Source organism: Microcebus murinus, chromosome 15, assembly GCF_040939455.1.
Source record: "Microcebus murinus isolate Inina chromosome 15, M.murinus_Inina_mat1.0, whole genome shotgun sequence".
NCBI lineage: Eukaryota > Metazoa > Chordata > Mammalia > Primates > Cheirogaleidae > Microcebus > Microcebus murinus.
This window is the reverse complement of record NC_134118.1, coordinates 55,046,816-55,067,403: the sequence shown is the minus strand read 5'-3', so window position 1 is coordinate 55,067,403 and position 20,588 is coordinate 55,046,816. Positions and strand designations below refer to the sequence as shown.

The 20,588-nt window shown below is 38.5% G+C and overlaps 2 protein-coding genes across 4 annotated transcripts in view; both read left to right on the top strand.

Moving 5' to 3' along the window:
• SLC25A31 (solute carrier family 25 member 31) overlaps positions 1–8,390 on the top strand; it is a 44,842-nt gene extending 36,452 nt beyond the window's left edge. Inside the window, exon 6 of the mRNA XM_012791068.3 lies at positions 7,441–8,390. Coding sequence (XP_012646522.1) covers positions 7,441–7,641 — 201 coding nt within the window. The 3' untranslated portion in view covers positions 7,642–8,390. The remainder of the gene's footprint in view (positions 1–7,440) is intronic.
• A 3,782-nt stretch (positions 8,391–12,172) lies between these two features.
• The window catches only part of HSPA4L (heat shock protein family A (Hsp70) member 4 like), a 56,773-nt gene continuing 48,357 nt past the window's right edge, over positions 12,173–20,588 (top strand). The window contains exons 1-2 of one of the 3 annotated variants that reach the window (XM_012791070.3): positions 12,173–12,538; positions 13,660–13,857. In XM_012791070.3, coding sequence (XP_012646524.1) covers positions 12,270–12,538; positions 13,660–13,857 — 467 coding nt within the window. In that variant the 5' untranslated portion in view covers positions 12,173–12,269. Of the gene's footprint in view, positions 12,539–12,978; positions 13,093–13,659; positions 13,858–20,588 lie in introns of those variants that run through there. The other 2 variants (XM_076010634.1, XM_076010635.1) reach the window with 2 other exon arrangements.

Below are 20,588 nucleotides of genomic sequence, written 5' to 3'. Positions count from 1 at the left end.
GGATGGTTTTATATCAGGATTCTCACTTCTGTTCCACTGGTCAATATTCCTATTTTTGTGCCAATACCACATTGATTTAATTACTACAGCTTTGTAGTATAGTTTGATATCTGGCATATTAATGCCTCCCATTTTGTTTTTGTTGCCTAGAATTGCTCTTGATATTCGGGGTCTTCTTTGGTTCCATATGAAGCGTAAAATTATTTTTTCTATCTCTGTGAAGAATGCTGATGGGATTTTAATAGGTATTGCATTGAATCTGTAGATCAGTTTGAGTAGTATAGACATTTTGATGATATTGACTCTGCTGATCCACGAGCATGGTATGGATTTCCATCTGTTTACATCCTCTGCTATTTCCTTCCTCAGTGTTTCATAGTTCTCCCTGTAGAGGTCTTTTACGTCCTTGGTTAAGTATATTCCTAGGTATTTTAATTTCTTTGTTGCTATTGTGAAGGGAATTGAGTCTTTGATTTGGTTCTCAATTAGATAGTTGTTGGCGTATATGAATGCCTCTGATTTCTGTGTATTGATTTTGTATCCTGAGACTTTACTAAATTCATTGATCAGTTCCAGGAGTTTCTTGGTTGAATCCTTGGGGTTTTCTAGATATAATATCATATCATCAGCAAACAGTGAAAGTTTGATCTCTTCTGCCCCTATTTGGATACCTTTAATTCCATTTTCCTGTCTGATTGCTGTAGCCAGGACTTCCAGCACTATATTGAACAGAAGTGGAGATAGTGGGCAGCCTTGTCTGGTTCCAGTTCTAAGTGGGAATGATTTCAATGTTTCCCCATTCAGTATGATGTTGGCTATGGGTCTGTCATATATGGCTTGTATCATTTTTAGGTATGTCCCTTCTATGCCTATTTTCTTAAGTGTTCGTATCATGAAAGGGTGTTGAATTTTGTCATAAGCTTTTTCTGCATCTATTGAAAGAATCATGTGGTCTTTGTTTTTGCTTCTGTTTATGTGGTGAATTGCATTGATAGATTTACGTATGTTGAACCATCCCTGCATCCCTGGGATGAAGCCCACTTGGTCGTGGTGGATTATTTTTTTGATAAGTGTCTGGATTCGGTTAGCTAAGATTTTGTGGAAAATTTTTGCATCTATATTCATTAGGGATATTGGTCTGTAGTTTTCTTTTTTTGTTGCATCCTTTCCTGGTTTTGGTATCAGAGTAATATTCGCTTCATAAAAGGTGTCGGGGAGGTTTCCATTTTTCTCAATGTTGTGGAATAGTTTCTGCAAGATAGGTAGTAGTTCTTTGTAAGTGTGGTAAAATTCAGGTGTGAAGCCATCTGGACTGGGACTTTTCTTTTTAGGGAGATTTTTAATTGCTGTTTCTATTTCAGCTGTTGAGATTGGTCTGTTCAGGGAATCTATTTCTTCCTGGTTGAGCCTAGGGAGGCTGTGTGTTTCTAGAAAATTGTCCATTTCCTCCACATTTTCCAGTTTGTGTGCATAAAGATTTTTGTAGTATTCATAAATTGTATCTTGTATCTCTTTGGGATCAGTTGTGATATCTCCTTTTTTGTTCCTGATGGAGCTTATTAGAGATTTCTCTTTTCTGCTTTTCGTTAGCTTAGCCAATGATGTGTCAATTTTGTTTATTTTTTCACAGAACCAACTTTTTGTTTTATTAATCTCCTGAATAGCTTCCCTGTTTTCAATTTCGTTTACTTCTGATTTGATCTTGTTGATTTCACTTCTTCTGCTGGGTTTGGGGTTGGTCTGTTCTTCTTTTTCCAGCTCTTTGAGTCGTTTCATTAGATTGTCTATTTGTGATCTTCTTGTCTTTTTGTTATAGGCATTTATGGAGATAAACTTTCCTCTCAGAACTGCTTTAGCTGTGTCCCAGAGGAGTTGATAACTTGTCTCTCCATTGTCGTTTTCTTCATAGAATGTTTTAATTTCCGTCTTGATTTCTTCATTTATGAAGTAATCATTTAGTAGGAGGTTGTTTAATTTCCACGTTTTTGTGTAGAAATGTGAGTTTCTGTTAGGGTTGATTTCTAGTTTTATTCCACTGTGATCTGAGAATGTACATGGTATGATTTCTATTTTTTTTAATTTCTTGAGATTTTCTTTCTGTCCTAGGATATGGTCAATCTTAGAGAATATCCCGTGAGCTGATGAGAAGAACGTATATTCAGTGGATTTTGGGTAGAATGTTCTGTAATGTCAGTCAGACCCAATTGTTCTAGAGTTTTGTTTCAGTCCATTATTTCTTTAGTAATTTTCTGTTTGGAGGATCTGTCTCGTGCCGTCAGTGGGGTGTTGAAATCTCCGGCGATTATGGAGTTGCTATTAATCTATTTGCTTAGCTCCAGTAAGGTTTGCTTTATGAATCTGGGTGCACCTAAGTTGGGTGCATATATATTTAAAATTGTTGTCTCTTCTTGTTGAACTGTGCCCTTCACCATTATATAATGACCCTCTTTGTCTTTCACTACTTTTGTTGGTTTAAAAACTAAATCGTCTGAAATTAGAACTGCCACACCAGCCTTCTTTTGGCTTCTATTTGCTTGGAATATTGATCTCAACCCTTTTATTTTTAGTCTATATGCATCCTTGCAGGTTAGATGTGTTTCCTGAAGACAGCATATACTTGGCCTGTATTTTCTTATCCATTCAGCCAGACTATATCTTTTGAGTGGAGAGTTTAAGCCATTCACATTTATTGAGAGAACTGATAGGTAAGGTAGATTACTGATCATTCTGTTGGGTTTGATGTTATTGCTATGATTTCTCTCTTGAGCCATTGTAATATCTGGCCTTTAATACCTTTGGGTTTTGGTTGTTTTTATATTCGTGGGTTATTATTATGATGTTCCATGCATAACGCTGTTTTAAGTACTTCTTGTAGGGCTGGTCTTGTCTTGGTGAATTCTCTGAGCCTTTGCTTGTCTGGGAATGTTTTTATTTCTCCTTCATATACGAAGCTTAGTTTTGCAGGGAATAATATTCTAGGCTGGGCATTGTTTTGTTTCAAAAGAGTGAGAATGGGGCCCCAGTCTCTCCTTGCTTGTGAAGTCTCATTAGAGAAGTCTGATGTTATTCGAATTGGCTTTCCCTTGTATGTTACTTGCTCTTTTGCCTTACAGCTCTTAGAAGGGCCTCTTTAGTTGATACTTTGGTCAGTCTGATGACTGCATGTCGTGACGTCTTCCTGTTTGCGTTGAATCTCTCAGGGGTCCTCTGAGCTTCTTGAACTTGTATATCAAGATTTTGAGCAAGGCCTGGGAAATTTTTCTCTATTATATCTTCAAACAGCTTGTCCAACCCTTGAGTGTTGTCTTCTTCCCCTTCTTGTAACCCTATGACCCTCACATTAGGTTTCTTCACATAATCCCACAGCTCTTGTAGGCTTTGCTCTTTTCTCTTGTTTCTCTGCTCTATTTCTGTGACTGATTTATTTAATTGGAGGGTGTTATCTTCAAGCTCTGAGATTCTTTCTTCTGTTTGATCTACCCTGTTCTTGAGAGTTTCCACTGTATCTTGTAGTTCCTTGAATTGATTCTTCATTTCCAGGAGTTCAGTTACACTTTTCTTCATTGTGTCTATTTCTTTTCCCATATCCTGGAGGCTTTTTGTGGTTTCTTTGTGTTGGTTATTGAGTTGTTGTTGCAGCTGGGTGAGTGTTCTTATGATCCACATACGAAATTCCTCTTCTGTCATATTGGTTACCTGATTTTGGTCGGTGTCCGTTTCTAGGGGGCTGGTGCTCCTCTTTGGGGGTGTGTTTTCCATTTGGTTCTTCATATTTCCTGAGTTCTTTCGCTGATTTCTTCCCATTTCGATCAGTTGTTGTTTCTTTCCTTAAGTTATTGTTTGGATATTCACACACCTTGTTAGTTTCTAAGGCGTTAGGTGGTGTCTGTGGGTGAAATTGGAGCACTCCCTGTATATTGAGTCAGTGGGTGCCGTGGAAAGGCTGTGCAAAATGACGTCCCTGTCAGTAGGTGGCGTTTGCTTGGAGGAACAGGCTATGGTGTTGATTTTGTGTCCTGTTATCTGCTATTGTTCTGGGCGGAGCTGGGTTGGGTAAGCCTGCCCTCAGGCAGTTAGCAGGGGTCAAAGTTCTGTTCTCTGCTTCCAGGGAAAGCTGTCAGGGCGGGGCTGGAATGGTCCTGCTCAGCCAGAAAGTCTGCGTGTGGGGGTGGGGCTGTCTGAGACCGGCAGTCTGGAGCGGGCCTTGCTTCTTTCCACCCTCCCCAACTCTGCAGCTACTCCTGGGCCTCTGCCAGCAGGCCAGACCACAAGCCACCAGGCCTCCCCGGACTGTGATGCCGGCGGGGATGTTCCCTGCACAGGAACGCCACCTGGGTTGGGAGCACGGCCTCCTCCTGGGAGGAGGGTTGCCCTCTAGGATGCGGATCCGCCCCTGGAGGCACACACACCTCAGTAGGCTGTTCACGTATAACCCTTCTGTGCCCCGGGCAATGCTAGCCCTGGGTGCAGGGGATCTGGTCTGCAGGTCCGACCTCTGGGTCCCAGAGTTCAAACTGTATTCCCACCAGGGAGTGGATTTCCGGTCCCAATTCACCCACAGGGAGCCCAAGCTGGGTCTATGTCTCTCAGCCTGTAAGTCGGCACCGTTCTCCTGGGAACTCCGTGCCAGCAGCATGTGGGAGGGCAGTCGGGTAGGGAGCTCACAGTCTGAGTTCCCCTGAGTCAGCTGTAGGGTCCCAAAAGGGAAGGTCCCGTTCCCTGGAGGTACCTCTGGCTGGTGGCTGTATTGTCTCTCTGGGCAGCCACCGGTAGGGTCGGCAGAGGGTAGGAGGAGGCAATATGGCGCCTGCCGTGAGGCTGGGGTCTGTGCACACGAAGGTGCTCGGAGGAAGTTGGGAACCTGGTGCCACGTCTGCTACAGGCTCACCGCTGGCTGGCGGCCACCGTCTCTGGGCTGATGTCCGCAGGTCTCTCCACCCGCTGGGGAGCCCACCAGCAGTCCCAAATGCAGGGGAGGGGAAACAGCAAATCCACCTACCGTTGCCGCTTGTCTCTGGGCTGCTCCGGTAGTCTCAGCCTCCAGTTCTCCTCCGCATCCTCCTCCCATGGAGTCTCCCGGGGTCTCAGGTACCCCTACTTCCGGCCCTCGTCCGCTGTATGTTCGTCTTCTTGCTTCTTTCCTCTAATTTCTGCTAGAATCTGTCTTTTCTGCAGAGACAGTCTGTCTGGTGGTGTTATTCGTCCGCCATCTTGCCCCACCCCCAATAACATTTTTATTCAACAATGTTTTAGGAAGCACTCTATACTCTCTACTTTGTATAAACTCTACACTTTAACTTATTAATTCTCTAATCAATGCTATGAGGTATAGTTACTATCACCATACTCATTTTTATTGTCTATTTGGAAGGGTAAAGCCTAACCTATTACTTCATTCATGAACTATCCTTAGAGTTATTCCTTTTACATCTGTGTTTCCTTTTTCTATAGCTAGCTCTAGTATAATACATTGAGAAATTTCTAAAAATTGAAAATTTATTTGTATATAGACCATGGATTAGGTAAATTATATTGTATCAATGTCAAATTTCCTGAATTTGATAATTGTACTTTGGGTATGTAAGAAAATATCCTTGTTCTATGCAGAGAAGGTTTGCTTATTTAGAAAAAAATAATAATAATAATAAAATAAAAAAAAAAAAGAAAGAAAATATCCTTGTTCTTAGAAAATACACACTGAAGTGTTTAAGGATAAGGAGCATTATGTCTGTAACTTAATCTGAAAATACTGTAGAAGAAACCAGTGGGAATGTGGATTTATCAGCAGGGTTGGTTTCTTCCCAGGACCTCTTCTCCTTGGCTTGTAGATGGCCATATTCTTCCTATGTCTTCAAATGGTTCTTCCTCTGGTGCTCTTCTTATAAGGACAGTCATACTTGATTAGGGCCTGCTCAAGTGATTTCACTTAACCTTGATTATCGTTTAAAGACCCTATTTCCAAATGCAGTCTCATTCTGAGGTACTGGGGATTAGGACTTGAAACATATGATTTAGGGGGAATGCAATTCAGCCCATAATAGTACTGTTTAATTTTTGTATTTTCATTTTATATCCCACTTTGTTAATCCTATTACAAACTCTAATCTATATGTATACACTTTGAGGGGTTTTATTTACCTAGACAGGTATATAATCTGCAAATAATATCAGGTTTTTTCCCTTCCTTATCAAGTCTTATACCTTTTATTTCCTTTTCTTGCCTTTCTATACTCACTGAGACCTCTGATTCAGTGTTATGTTAAAGAAGTAGTAACTGGCAACTTTGTCTTTTTTGCTAATCTTATAGGGAATGCCTTCAGTGTTATATAATTTAATTTTAGCTGTGGGGTTTTTGTTGTTATCCTTCATCATGTTAATGACTGCTTTTCTGTTCTTGGGTTCAACAATTTTTTAATTATTAATGTAGGTCATGTTTATCTGTATCTGTTGAGATAATCATATCATTTTTACTCTTTTAATACATGTCCATAATTGTGTTACATTAACCTGTTTTCTAGAGCTATACTGACCTTGTATGCCTAGGATAAGCCTAGGTTGGTCTTGATGTGTTTTATTTTGTATCTTTTGCTGGATTTGATTTGTTGGGTTTTGTTCAGATTTTCACATTCATGTTTCAGCGACATTGGCTTGAATTTTTCCTTCTTGTATTGTCCTAGTCTGATTTTTGTATCAGGACTATGGAAGCCTCATAAAGTATGTTTGGAAGTCTTCCCACTTTGTCTCTTCTGTAGAGATAAATGTTAGTTGAATGTTTAGCAGAACTCACATGTGAAGCCATCTGCACATGTGATTTTCTTTATGAGAAGATTTCTAACAACTGATTGAATTTCTTAATTACAAGTAGTAGTCCAATTCTTTCAAATCTGGTGTTGAAATATACTTTTCTAGAAATTTATCCATTTCTTTTGAGTTTTAAAAATAGTTGTCATGAAATTTTTCATAATGTCATCTTGTTCTTAATCTCGGGATCACCTGCATTTTTGCTACCTTTGCCATTTCTGATAATCTTGGGACATTTTCTCTTTTTTTCCTGAAGCAATATTTGTAGAAATTTGTCAACAAAGTATTTCTTAAAACTAACTTTGAACTCTTTTTATGTTCTCTGTTATGTTTGTTTTCTGTTTCCCTTATTTTTGCTGATTATTTTCTTATTTCTACTTCCTTTAGGTTTATACGTTTTCTTAAAATGTTCAGATTACTCATTAATTTTCAGTCTTTCTAGTATTTCAAGGTCATTAATTTCCTTATAAATTTTTACTCAAGCTGAATCTTACAAATTTAGTTAAGAAGTTCTGTGGTTATCATTTGTTATCAGTATTTTCTAAGAAGTGTTTTTCTTAATATCCAAATGTATGATATTTTTCTAGTTAAGATAAAAGATATTAAGATAATAGAAATTATTCGTTTTTCTTTATATAGAGTGGTGAGGCTGAACGGCAATATAAAGGAACCTTAGACTGCTTTGCGAAGATATACCAACATGAGGGAATCGGCGCATTTTTTCGTGGTGCCTTCTCTAATATCCTTCGTGGTACAGGGGGTGCTTTGGTGTTGGTATTATATGATAAAATTAAAGAATTACTTAATATTGATATTGGAGGTGGTTCATCAGGAGATTAAATTGAGAAATGCATGTATTTAACTTAAACATTCAAATTACATAGCTGCCCTTTATATACATTTTGATAGTGTGTTATAACTGTCAGTATTTTGTTAAAGTGCTAATTCAGCAATAAAAAGCATAGGCTTTTTTCAAGGATTTAAATACTAAAAATCAGATAAATGTGGGTTTTTTCCCACTTCGACTCAAACTCCTTTTAATGAGACATTTTACTTATAAGTAGTATATTTTATCTCTTGTTAGTTTAAAATTCTTTTCTTGAGCCTTCTGGGAAAAAAATTCTTTTATGATGAAAAATTTAAATGTATGATGCTGAAATCTAATAAATGAAAATATCTTCTTCTAAATTGCTATTCTTTTAATATACCTGTTTTCCCATCTTTTAAAATCATATGGTATGACATATTTCTTAAAAACTTATCAAGAGATGTCTTCATTACATCCTCAGGCATAAATAACATTTCTTCTACAACATCTTTTCTAAGACAGCTCAGATATTACTGTGTATATTATTTATGGTATCAGATATTATATAGCTTTTGATAGCACAGATTATAGACCTGATCATTAAAAATTTGATAATGACTTATAAAACTTAATGGAAAATAAAAGATATACAATGGTTTATCTGCTTATCTTTAAAATAAATAAAATTTTGCTAATATGAATATATTGAAACAAAAAACATCCCCTTGAAAATTAGTTTGTGTATTGTATATTAATAATAAAGTTTGAAACTGTTAATAAATTAGTCCTTTTTTCCTGACTCTAACTTTATTAGTAAGGAAAGGATTACAGAATTTTTGTCACAGGTAGAAACTAGCTTAAAGACAGAAAACAAAAGATACTTCTCAATGAAGCAATATAAACAGCATTTCTATAAACAGCAAAGAAGCAATATAAACAGGTTTCATACAGGAGTTTGTCTTGTTTTTCAGAGATATTGTAGAAGACAGTATATTTGAAATCCCAAAGATTTTAAAGTTTTAGTGGGTAAAGGAATGTTAAGGTAGTGAGGATAAACTATAGAAAGATTTTGTGAGGCTGTGAGTGAGCAAAATGGGGTAAGTGAATTCCCTGGTACACACAGGCAAAGTATATTTCAAGAAAAATAATCTAAACTATACATTTTAATATATTGATGTTATTGCTCAAGAAAAAAATAACTCTTGAAAAAACTCTAAAGATTTCTTACAGCAGTCAACATAACACAGAAGTTACAGAAACAAAACAGAAAATATCATCCTGTCCTTAGACTATCAAATGGTTCAAAGAAAGACCATTAAAATAACCAAATATTGGCCAGGCACAGTGGCTTATGTCTGTGATCCCAGCACTTTGGGAGGCTGAGGCAGGAGGATTTTGAGCCCAGGAGTTCAAGGCTGCAGTGAACTATAATTGCCCCACTGCACTTCACCCTGGGCAACAGAATGAGACCCTGTCTCTACAAAAATAAATAAATAAAAAGTAACCAAATATTAGGGATGTTTCCCATATAAATATTAAAATAATATAGAAGTTTTCAATGTGTACAGAAGCATGCTTAGAGGAATGAAGTTTTGAAAATTCTGAATGGCAGGGATAAAAATTGCTAGACTAAAATCCTGTCCTTTGAACACAGAAGATACATAGTTAGAACAAAAGAAAGTAAAATATTACTTAAATGTAAATTCAAAGGGGCTCCCTATGAATTCAAAGGTACATCTTTGTCAAGTCTAGTAAAGGGTCCAGTGCTATGCTCTTTTCTTGCTTTACATATGCCCCCGCCATGACTTATTTCTTCTGTACCTTTACATTCAGACGCAATATGTATGCCAGTGACACTGAAATTTCTCTCTAGCCTGGTACATATTCATTTGGGTTTCCAAATGTATATTCCTGTCTCTTGCATCTTTTTCTTTATATGTATCACATACTTCTCTAACCAGCATATCTAAAACCTAACTCATCATCTTAATTCACAAGTTTTTCTTTCCATACCGGTATCTTAATTACACACCCCTCTATCCAGTCACCCACACTAGAAACCCAGTTGTCCTTGCTTTCCTTCTACCTCAATTCATATAGCAAATAGATCACCAGCTCTTGTAAATTCTATCTCGTAGAATTTTCCTCTCATCTTTTTCTTTTCTTTCCATTTTAATAAAAATATCAAGAAATAAGACAAACTCATGACTTAGAAACCATATTTAAACTTACCAGTAATAGATGCCAAAAGATATGGGAAAATACTGCTAATCAAAAATTCTGCACTCACCTGTATTATTAAAACATCAGGTGAACATAAGATTTTCAGGCAAAACCAAAAAATAGTTCACCATTCAGAGATCTTTGCTGAATTACTGAAAGAAACTGTACCCCTAGAAAGATCCCAACCCAGTGGGATCTAAGAAGCAACAAAGTAAACAAACTAATAAACATGTTGGTAAACTTAGATAAATAATGGCTGTAAAAGGAGACGTACAGACTTTGGGGCTGGTGGAAATGTGACTTGGTGAATTTAGTAATAATTTAGCCTCTTTCTCATTCCTCTTTGGAACCTACACACATTCTAGTCTCTTCCTCCTTGATATAAGTTTTATAGGGGATTACCTCAATGGAGCATTAGTATGTATTACTGTAGGTAGGTGAGTCAGTTCTGAAATAAGCACAAGCCCATAGGCACCTAAGTAATTTCTATAATGTCAATGTTATCAGTAATAAAGCTGATATTTTTATCCTCATTGCCTACTCTCCTATCTCAGTTCTTTGAAAACTCAGGAATATTGTTAAAATGGTATGTAAAAGGAAATCTATGGCTTCAACTGTATGTATTAGAAAACAAGGGAGACTGAAAATTAATGAGCTAGGTATTCAATTTAGGAGATTACAGAAAGAATAAACATAAAAATATAGAAGGAAATATTAAAGGACAAAATAAGAAACAGACATAATGAAGTGAAGAAAACCAAAAGCTATTTAATAAACCATAAATGATAACCAAGAAAAAGAAGAGACTATATTAAAAATTAAAAAGATGGACATATAGCTACAGAATAGATTTTTCAAATTAAATGAATAATTAACTTTGTGCCAACAAATGATAACCCAGATGAAATAGTAAATTTTCAATAAGAACATAAATAACCAATTCAAGAATAATAGCAAACATAGCCTATAACCACTAAAGAAATTTAATCAGTGGTCATAAATCTACTCATAAACTCCAGTCCAAGATGGTTTACAGGTTTGTCTTATCAATGCTCTATCAGAAAAGAGAGGTAACTCCTTTGGCTTCTTTGAGGGTAGTATAATCTTGATGCCAATAAAGAGTAAAGAAAGGAAAATTAAAGGCTAGTCTCACGAATATAGATGCAGATAACCTCCATAAAATAATAACAAGCCAAATCCAGTGTATCTAAAAACAATCAGAATCATCATGGCCTAGTTGGTTTATCCCAGAGATAAAAGAATGTTAGAAAAATCGATTAACATTGACTGCATTAACAAATAAGGGGGAACAAAAAGGTCATTTCATTAGATGATCATTTAAGTTTCATTATCCACTTGACAGAAAATCTCTTAGCAAAGTATGGAAAGAAGATAATTTTGTTAAGCTTCTTACATCATAAACAAAACTTTAATGTTAGGGACAAGACAAGAATGCTCATCACTACTGCTTAATATTTAACATTTTACTGGAGAGCGTAAGCAACATAGTTAAGAAAAAACAAGAAATAGAATTAAAAATGAAAAAATACTTATTTTCCAGGCCATGTGGTTTTGTACACAGGAAATCCAAGAAACTGTATAAATAACAGAATTTCTATAAAATAGTACAGCAGGCTTGCTGGATACTTGATCCATAATATACATAAAGCAGTACGATTCCTATATTGTAACAGCTGCTAACCATAACTACCATTTATTGACCTTTGTGGTGCCAGGCACTGATGCTGTGGTTACATTGTTTAATCATAAAAACAGCCCATAGGTAAATTCGTCTTCATTTTAACATATTGAACCTGGGGCTTGTTGAGTAACGTGCAAAAGGTCCTACAGGTAGAGAGTTCAGCGAGCCTGGGACTACAACCTAAGTCTATGTGACCCCAAATCCTGTCATTATTTAACTACTGGGTACTCTTGTCCTCCCCGTAATTGTAAGGAATGTGATAACACCACCTTGCCTCTGGTCTCAACTGTTTTTTACTTTAAGTGATATTTTTTAAGTAGAAAAATCATTTTTACACCCTCAAGTTTTACAGACAGCATGGATAAATAAGTGGAGCCAGATAAATTAATTGCCCTAGGAGCGTTTTGAAACATCAGAATAAATCTAGACGGTGGGCCCTAAAGGATGATGTCTGAAGAGGTGTCCCAAGAGAGGAGGTGGAACCCGGGGGCCGCCCCGCAGGTTGGGGCCGAGGACCCAGGACGTAGCCAGGGTTCTGATGGGGGCGGGGGTGCCCAATCCCCGCGCTGCCTGCGCAGTGCCTGGTGGGAGGCCGAGCCCTGGGAGCCTCGGAGGCTGGCGTGGTCTGTGTGTCCCAGGGCTCCTGGGCGCTCATGGAATGAAGGGAGGCATGACAGACACACCAGAGTCGAAGCGATACTGTACAATCCAGTTTCCTCGGTATTGCCCTAGAAAATGGATTTCCTGTTCATTATAACAGCAGCAGGAGCGATAACCACACTTGCTGCTGCTGCTGCTGTAGCAGCACTGTTAGTAATAACAACTATAAATTCTTTAAAGTGGACGACTACGGACAATAAGAATACTGAAAAATCTCACCAAAAAACCAAGGTTACTTTTACAGTGCCAACCGATATGAAACAGGAAACACCCAAAGAATTGGACAAGCAGCAACAGGGAACACACGAAGAAGTGAACGAAAAGGAACAGGGCAGCCAAACTTCGTAAGTGTAACATATAACTGGCTTAAAATGCAGACAGGCAACAGAGGCAGATCAAATGAAGAGGGAAGGCGCTGGACCACACCAGGCCCCTTTTCTGAGGACCACAGGGAAGGCTGGTGTCGAGTGACAGAGCTCAGGACACTGCCCTGTGAAACTGGTTTTCAGAAGGAAGAGTTAGTGAACAGACTGCATCTTTTAGAATGGTGTGAAGCGAATGTTATCAGTGTGCTCCCGTTTCTTGACAGAAGCTTTTGGTATTTCAAACCCTGATACCAAAAACTCTCTAAAATTTGTTCATTCTGCTTTCACACAAGAGACTGGCTAGAGAAGCACAGGGACCCCTCTCCCCCGCTCGGCAGCGCCCCGGGGGCGGGGCGGGCGCGCGCCGCACAATGGGCGCCACCTCACAGAGCCGGGCGCGGGCCTCGCGCCACCCTGCGGAGCGCTCCGCGGGCGACACATGGGCCCCTGGGGCGGCGAGGCCGGCGGGTGGGTGCTCGGGCTGCGGGCCGGCCCCTCGGAGGGAAGGGGCGAGGGGCCGCGCCCGACTTCGGGTAGGCCTCGGCAGCATCCTGCGGCCTGACAGGCGCGCCCCTCGTTGCCCAAACAATCCCAAAGGGTGCCTCGCAAGCGATTGCAAACCGCCAGACGGCCGCCTTTCAGCTGGCCCAAACGCAGGTCGTCCAGCTGCCGCGCGGTGGCGAGCGAGCGAACTGGGCTTCCCTTCCTCTCCTCCCAGAATCTCCCCGCCCCGCCTTCCCTTCTCTCCCCGCCCGCCCCCGGCTGGCTAGGCAGCCTCCATCTTCCAGATCTTTCTTGAACCCGCAGCTTCTAGGGCGGCCGTTGCCCGAGTGCTGACGAAAGCTGCCGAAGTCGAGGCTGGGAGCAGCTTCGGGCGGGGAGCGGAGGCTCGTGCGCCTCCCCGGCGGCCGAGCGCGCAGGCGCAGGCTCCTGTAACTGCCCGTTGGAGGCGGCCGAACCGCAGTGGAGAGAGACCTAGGCGGCGGGACGCGACGCAGTTTGCGGCGCGGACGGGCTTTGCTTCCTCCGCGGTTTCCCGACGCTCTGCCCGAGATTTTCTGCATAGCGACTGGAGGTCATCTCTCCTTTGCTTCTCGTAGGCGTCGCAATCCCAGCAGCAGGAGCTTAGAAGAGGACGTGGTCACCGCAGCAGAGGCTTCAGCACCAGCAGCCCGACCATTGGGCGGCGGGATGTCTGTGGTTGGCATTGACCTCGGTTTTCTCAACTGCTACATCGCTGTAGCGAGGAGTGGCGGCATTGAGACCATCGCCAATGAGTACAGCGACAGGTGTACCCCGTAAGTTCCTTTTCTGGTCAAAACCCTGACCTTAGGAAACATTTTCCCCCGCCCTTACGTTTTTCTTGCCTGCTGGTTTGCTCGGATTTCCCCTCCGATGCGCGCCGAACCCGAGACGACAGGTGCAGCCCATCAACTGCAATCTCTAGAGACCGCTGGTCGGCGGGTCCGGGTGGCGGTCGGGCTTCCTCGCCCTGCAAAGCTGATTTTCCTTGAAGTACAAGGGACTTAATACTTTGTGCATCTCTCCTTTCTGTATCCGCACACATGCCTTCGTCCCCCCTGCCTCTGCCCCCGCCGCCTAGAGCCCTTGCTTTAGGTTGCGGCAAAGGGGTTGGAGTGGGACCGCCTTGGCGTCCGGAAAAGCGGAGAAAGATCTCCCGTCGCCTCTAAGGGGTTTGCCGAGGATTATCGGCCGCAGGCGGGCATTCCCACGCGAGCTGAGTAAAGAGTTCTTCATCCTGCCCTTCCTCCTTTCCCCATCTCTGGGTGGCAGCTTTCTTTCAGTAAAGTAAGAAGTCGACACTTAGATTATACCCGTCAGAAGATGAATTGCAGATTCATCTGGCCCCGAAAGCCATTTTTTGAAGGGTGGGAGGAAGTGAGATTTGTGGGGTTTTACAAAACCCAGTGTCCTTGAGAATTGGAGGTAATCGGACCGGTTTCCATGGGTGTAGGTTGATGGTGCATCAATAGGGAGAACGCAAGGATGGGAGTCACTGGCCTTGTGTATTGGTAATGTACGTCAATTAGTGGCAAGTAGGGGGGTTCGATCCTACCAAAAGAGTATCGTAGGATATACAGTGAATTGTTGGAGAGTCGGAGGCGACTATCCTGTGTTAACATGATTGTGCAGTGATTCTATTATGAACGCCTGATGAAAGACTTCGGAGGAGTGGCGCCATGTCATCGAAACATGTTTCCACATGTTCCATTGTTTCTCTGGTCTGAGAAGTTTGTTGGCAAAGAATATACTTAAGTAATCTGAAAAGCTAGCCTCCTATTGTAGGCTCCTGTTACGAGTAAATTTATAGGGAACCCAACTGTTCATGTATTACTTTTTAAAGAAAGGTAATTAAACATATTAACTTGACTTGACCTTTTTGATTGGTCCGAAGTATAATACTTTAAATATAAGACTAATCTCAACCAACATCCGTGTTAAATGGTCTTTAAATGTCTAAATTACTATAGTTCTCTGGATAGTTTAAAATATATGAAGGAGATGTTGAAGAAAGCATTTTCCGTGAAGCGGTCTGTGCTTTGATTTCTTTCAAAGACTATGCTAGAAGGTTTTATACCACTTTTTTAGATGTACACATTATAATCTATTGAAATTTTGGATGTTTGTATCTTCAAATATGGGCATAGATCAGGTAATCCTCATGGTACTGTTTGAACTTTTGCTTCTACTTATTACATCTTTCCCTCACTTTTATGCACAATGACAGGCTGAAGCGGTAATTGTGAACTATTTATGAATTAATCTTAACAAGATTTGTTTTAAACCACAACAAAAATCGGCTTCTGCCAGTGAAGGATCAGGGAATTCCTCTCTTTTTCTTCAGCAGAGTAGAGGTTAATTGGGGGCAGTCTTTGCTTTCAATGACTCAAACCTATAGAGAAAAAGTGAGCGATAGAGTGGACATTCTCCTAGTCCTTAAAACGTTATCCTAAAAGATAAGAAACTAGAACTGTAAGAAAGATAAATGTACAGGCTCAAAAATCTTGTTAGTGGTGATTAACAAGACTCTTTAAAGAACCTGGCCAAACTTACAGAGTTGAGTGTTCTTTAAAAATCAGGCTACTAGAGTCTTCTGGAAGTCTTTGTTACTGTTTTTCAGCACGTAGGCATATTGACTGATTCTATGTGACTGAGATTTAATGTATTTCTGATTTGTGTGTAAAAAAGCCGATACTAATATCTAGATTTAATAATCTTAATCCAAACTAGAACATTCCTAAAGTGGATGGATCATATCCTCACTTGGCTTGCATCAGCAACTCTGCTCTCTGCATGGCTATGCACCATCATTTACCTCAGAGTATACCCTTTGTTGTTACTGAACAAAAAGTTTTTCATGGTAATTTGGTGTTCTTACGCTGTGTATTTACTTTATGGCTCCAATTGTTGATGGAAAAACATAGCCCTTCCTGGTCCCAGGATATTTATCCATTTATCGAGTGACTATCATGCAAAAAGCATAACTATTGGAGAAGCCTTAACTTTTCTAGTATATCACAGTATTTATTAATGCATATAAACTAGCTTTGCAAAATATATTTTCCATATTCTATTTGCTTACATTAAGGTAATGTGACAGGTATTTCCGAGATGCAAATACTGCATTCTGAGATGCAACTAAATCAAACATGTCCTTCCTCTTCATAGGAGGACAGCTTAATGAAAAAGAGAATGACTACATTTTGGCCTATAAATGTCTAGGGACAAATAATTTAACCTGTTTATTCTTCAGATTCAAAAGTTGGAGTGTTTGACTCACCTCTCATCTCCTGTGTAAGTTGAAGAGGGAGAAAATAAAAGAGAAAAAATAATTGCATAAATTGAAGAGAAAAATTAATTTTTCTGAAAATTTTTTATTTTTAAAAATATTACATAAATAGTACCTGCTCATTATAGAAAAATACAGGTACATTAAAAGATGAAATTAAAAATTATAATTTCTCCTCCCAGAAGTAAAACTTCCACATGGTTTTCTGTGTGTGTCTTCAAGGGGAAGGAGTAAGATAAACTTTATATTGTTTGGTAACCTCTTTCTATGTAAAACATACATATTTCTTCTATAACATCGGTTTCAGCATTTTTATAATCATTATGTTAGTTTCATCCATCCCCTATTGGACATTCAAGTTGTTTATGATCTTGTTTTTGTAAACAGTGCTGCAATAACTTACCTTTGTAATTAAATTTTCGATCCTTAATCCCTTCAAATAAATTTCTAGAAGAAGAATTACTGAGTGTGCACATTTTTAAGGGCCTTAGCCATGTTTGTATCATTCAATTAAGTATAAATGTAGGGATTAGCATTTAAATCCCAGGCTTAATTATAACCAGGCGATTAGTTTCACACATGGGTAAAATGTACAGCCCAGAATCCTCATTCAATATCAAAATAAAGCATGTGGTCAGCTGTAATATTGGTAATAGTGATTGCAATGTGCTAAATGCTGTGCTTGCACTGTTATGTATATCACAGTTTTGTGAGTTTCCTAATGCTGGCTATCTTTTTTTCCATAAAAAGCCCAAAACAAATTAAGTGACTTGGTCAATAACTAGTAAGCAATGAAATGGATTCTGTTTCAGGTCTCTCTAACCCCAAAACCCAAATGTCTTTCTATTATCCATTGGCATAAGGATAGTGTGTGTGTGTGGTGTGTATATATTATATATATACACACCACACACACAAGATTAATAGGCGTGTAGCTATCAAAGGGACAAATTACCTGGCTAACAGCTACTGTACAGAGAAGCATCTTGCCATCAATAAACATCTATTTGGGGCTAGTTTCTAAGAAATATTATCCTTTTAAAGTGTTCTAATAATGCTTTTAAGTTAAGGACATGTAAAAATCTTATTTGGTTTAAAAATTCATCAATATATACACACATTAGTATGAACATGGAGAAAAGCAGTTTGGAAGACAAACTATTAACAATGGATAAATACTTCTTGGAGGTAGAATTATAGAGGGTGTGTTTTTAATTTCTAATCTGTAATGAGCATTTTACAATAAGGAATATGGGTTTTCTTTAAATGAAACTATTTCAAACTTTTATTAGGGTATATTACTAGTTTTATCAAAATTCTCAATGATCAGACTTAATATTCAGTTCTCTGATTTTCTGCCTTCATTGCTTTTTGCCTAATTCTTTACCAGACTATGGATAATCGGGAAATAAGAAAAAATACTGTTTGTCTCAGATATGTAAGATCTCAGTGCATAAAAGTAGAAGTCACTTACTTTGATGTGTTAAAAATAACTATACATAGAAAATGCCAAACTCCCAAAGGTAACCATGATTATGGATGGATAGTAGGGCATTTTATAGTGATGGCAGTTGGAAGAGGGAGGCTTTTACATTCTTTTGCTAAATATTCTTTTTTAATTAAATATTCTTTTTTAATGTATAAGTTGACTTGGTTTATGTGTTTCAATGTGAGCTCATGTTAACTTTGATTTCAAATATTTTCAAGGCTGAAGAATTACACAAAGTAAGTCTCCTCCTTTGTTTCTTCCCAACCATCTCCTAAAGTGTATATGTTTCTAGTTATACAAGTATGTGATTGATTATATGTACATAATTGAGATTTTTTTCTATTTTCTTTTTTAACAACAGTGAAATTACACATATTTTGCAAATTGCTTTTTTTTTAAACCTCAAAGTAGATTGTGGACATCTTTTCAACCTACAGATCCAATTTACCTCATTCTTTTTAATAGCTGTGCAGTATTCCATTGGTAGATAATCTGTCATGGACATTTCAGATTATTATTTTGCTATTGAGAGATAAAAATTCAGTGAACACCTTTATTTTTTTAATCAAATCTGCTGAGGTGAGTAGAAGAACAAGCGGTGTCTTTTATGAGTTTAAAATGTTTAACATACCATTGATAGTCTTTTCAGTGTGTGGTCATTACAATACAAATTAATGAGCACAGTTGTGTTTTGATAAAACTTTACAAAAATAGATGGCAGATAGTAGTTTGCAAACTTCTGGTCTAGGCAGTCATAATCAAAAGAATATTAAAATTGATATGCATTGATATTTGTGTTTGAACTCAATGAATTTTAGGTAAAATCAGTTTTTCACACAATATATCTAATAATCTAACAGTTAAATAATATGTTATTTAATGTAGCTAATGTACCTAATTAAATTTTTAAATATTTTGTCCACCTACGTAAATGTCTGTTGCCTATTAATAGTTATGAGAGAGTTTATTTTACTTATGTTTACTTAGTTTATTTTACTTATGAATTATATTTACTAAGCATTTGAAAACTCTTAAATTATTTTTTATATGTTAAAATGTTTAATCTTTTGGCCATAATTATAGGCTGGACATTTTCTATTATTACTAAATTATGTGTGCCTAGAGGTTTCAAATTGCAACAATAAGTCCTTTTGAGAACTTTCTTTCCCCTCCTCATTCTAGGACAGTACTTTTCCCAACTAGTTTAACAAACAATATCTAGATGTTTTCTTCACTGCAGAACTTCTCACATCCCTTAATTTGTTCATAAGCATTGAAACTCTGTAAGAAAAGAATGTTTACCCAAGTTTGATTGAACCTCTAAGGAACTATGTTTCATAGAATACTATTTGGGAAATGATGCACCTAGGGCAATGGTTCTCAACTAGAGGTGATTTAATCCCAAGGCTATGGTCCTCAACCCTGGGACTGTAGACCAGGCCTCAGAGCTTCACTGCCACCCCCACCTTCCCACTCTATGTGGTCCATGGAAAGAAAGATTGTCTTCCATGAAGCTTGGAGGGGTAGTGGGGGGTGGGGGGTGGCAGGAAGTAAGCAGTGGGCAAGCCGCGGCGAAGCTTCACTACTTCCCATCACTTGCATCACTGCCTGAGCTCCCCCTTTCAGCCCCCATCCATGGAAAAATTGTCTTCCATGAAACCAGTTCCTAGTGCAAAAACGGTTGGGGGACCACTGCCCTAACAGACCTAACCACATCTGAAGATATTTTTGGTTGTCACAGCTGGGAGTGGAAAGACATTACTGGCCTCTAGTGGTTAGAGGCCAGGAATGCCTCTAAAGTCCTATAGTACATAGTACATTCTCCCAACAAAGAATTACCTGGCCCAAAATGTCAGTAGTGCCAAAATTGAGAACTCCTGCTCTATGGACATCTTGGCAGTCATGGTTGAAACTGGTTGCTCACCTTAATTTAAACCTGTTGATTGTACTCTCATATCATTAATTTAGCTATTATGTTTCTTAGTATCTATTCAATGATAGCAGAAGAGCTAAAAATACTAATTGTGATATTATGAAACTGGAGAGGGAAAAAGAAATTGGGCTGTTTTTAAAGCTTCAGTGGTAAAATTGTGAGGTTTTGAATCCTTAGTGGAGATAAAGGAGCAAACAAATTTGGAGAGGGTTGACCTCTTAGGCAAGAAATCTCTTAGTCTTCTGGCAATATGTGTTTTCTCCAACTGATGATGCTTGGCTTTATAAAAATAAGCTTTAGAAGAGAGAAAGAAAATCTCAAATTTTAAGGGAAAATACAGCTAGATCTTTCTTAAAGTAACATCCTGAATTTGATTTTTGTGCCCTTCCCTACTAAAGGAACATAGAACATTTAGAAATCTTTTTTGTTTAGAATTTTGTAGCATTTTCTGAGAATCTAGGACTACCACAGTGGTAACCAACAGCAGGTTGGATGTTATAGATTTAGGCTGTATTGTTTTTTAGATATAAAATGGGATTTCTAAATAGTAGTAAAAAAATCTATAAAAAGTATAATATAGATTATTATATACATATTTAGATAAATTATGTCCTTTTTTGCAAAAACTTTCTGTCAGCCTCATATGTGTTATAATGTAATTATTTCCTTTAGTAGTAAGTCAGGTAAAACTTTTGAGAGAGAATAGGTATGTAATTTATTTGGATTTTTCTGAAAACCTTTGGTAGGTATTTTTTATTTAATGGTTATAACATTTTAGAACCTTTTTGGAAGAAGC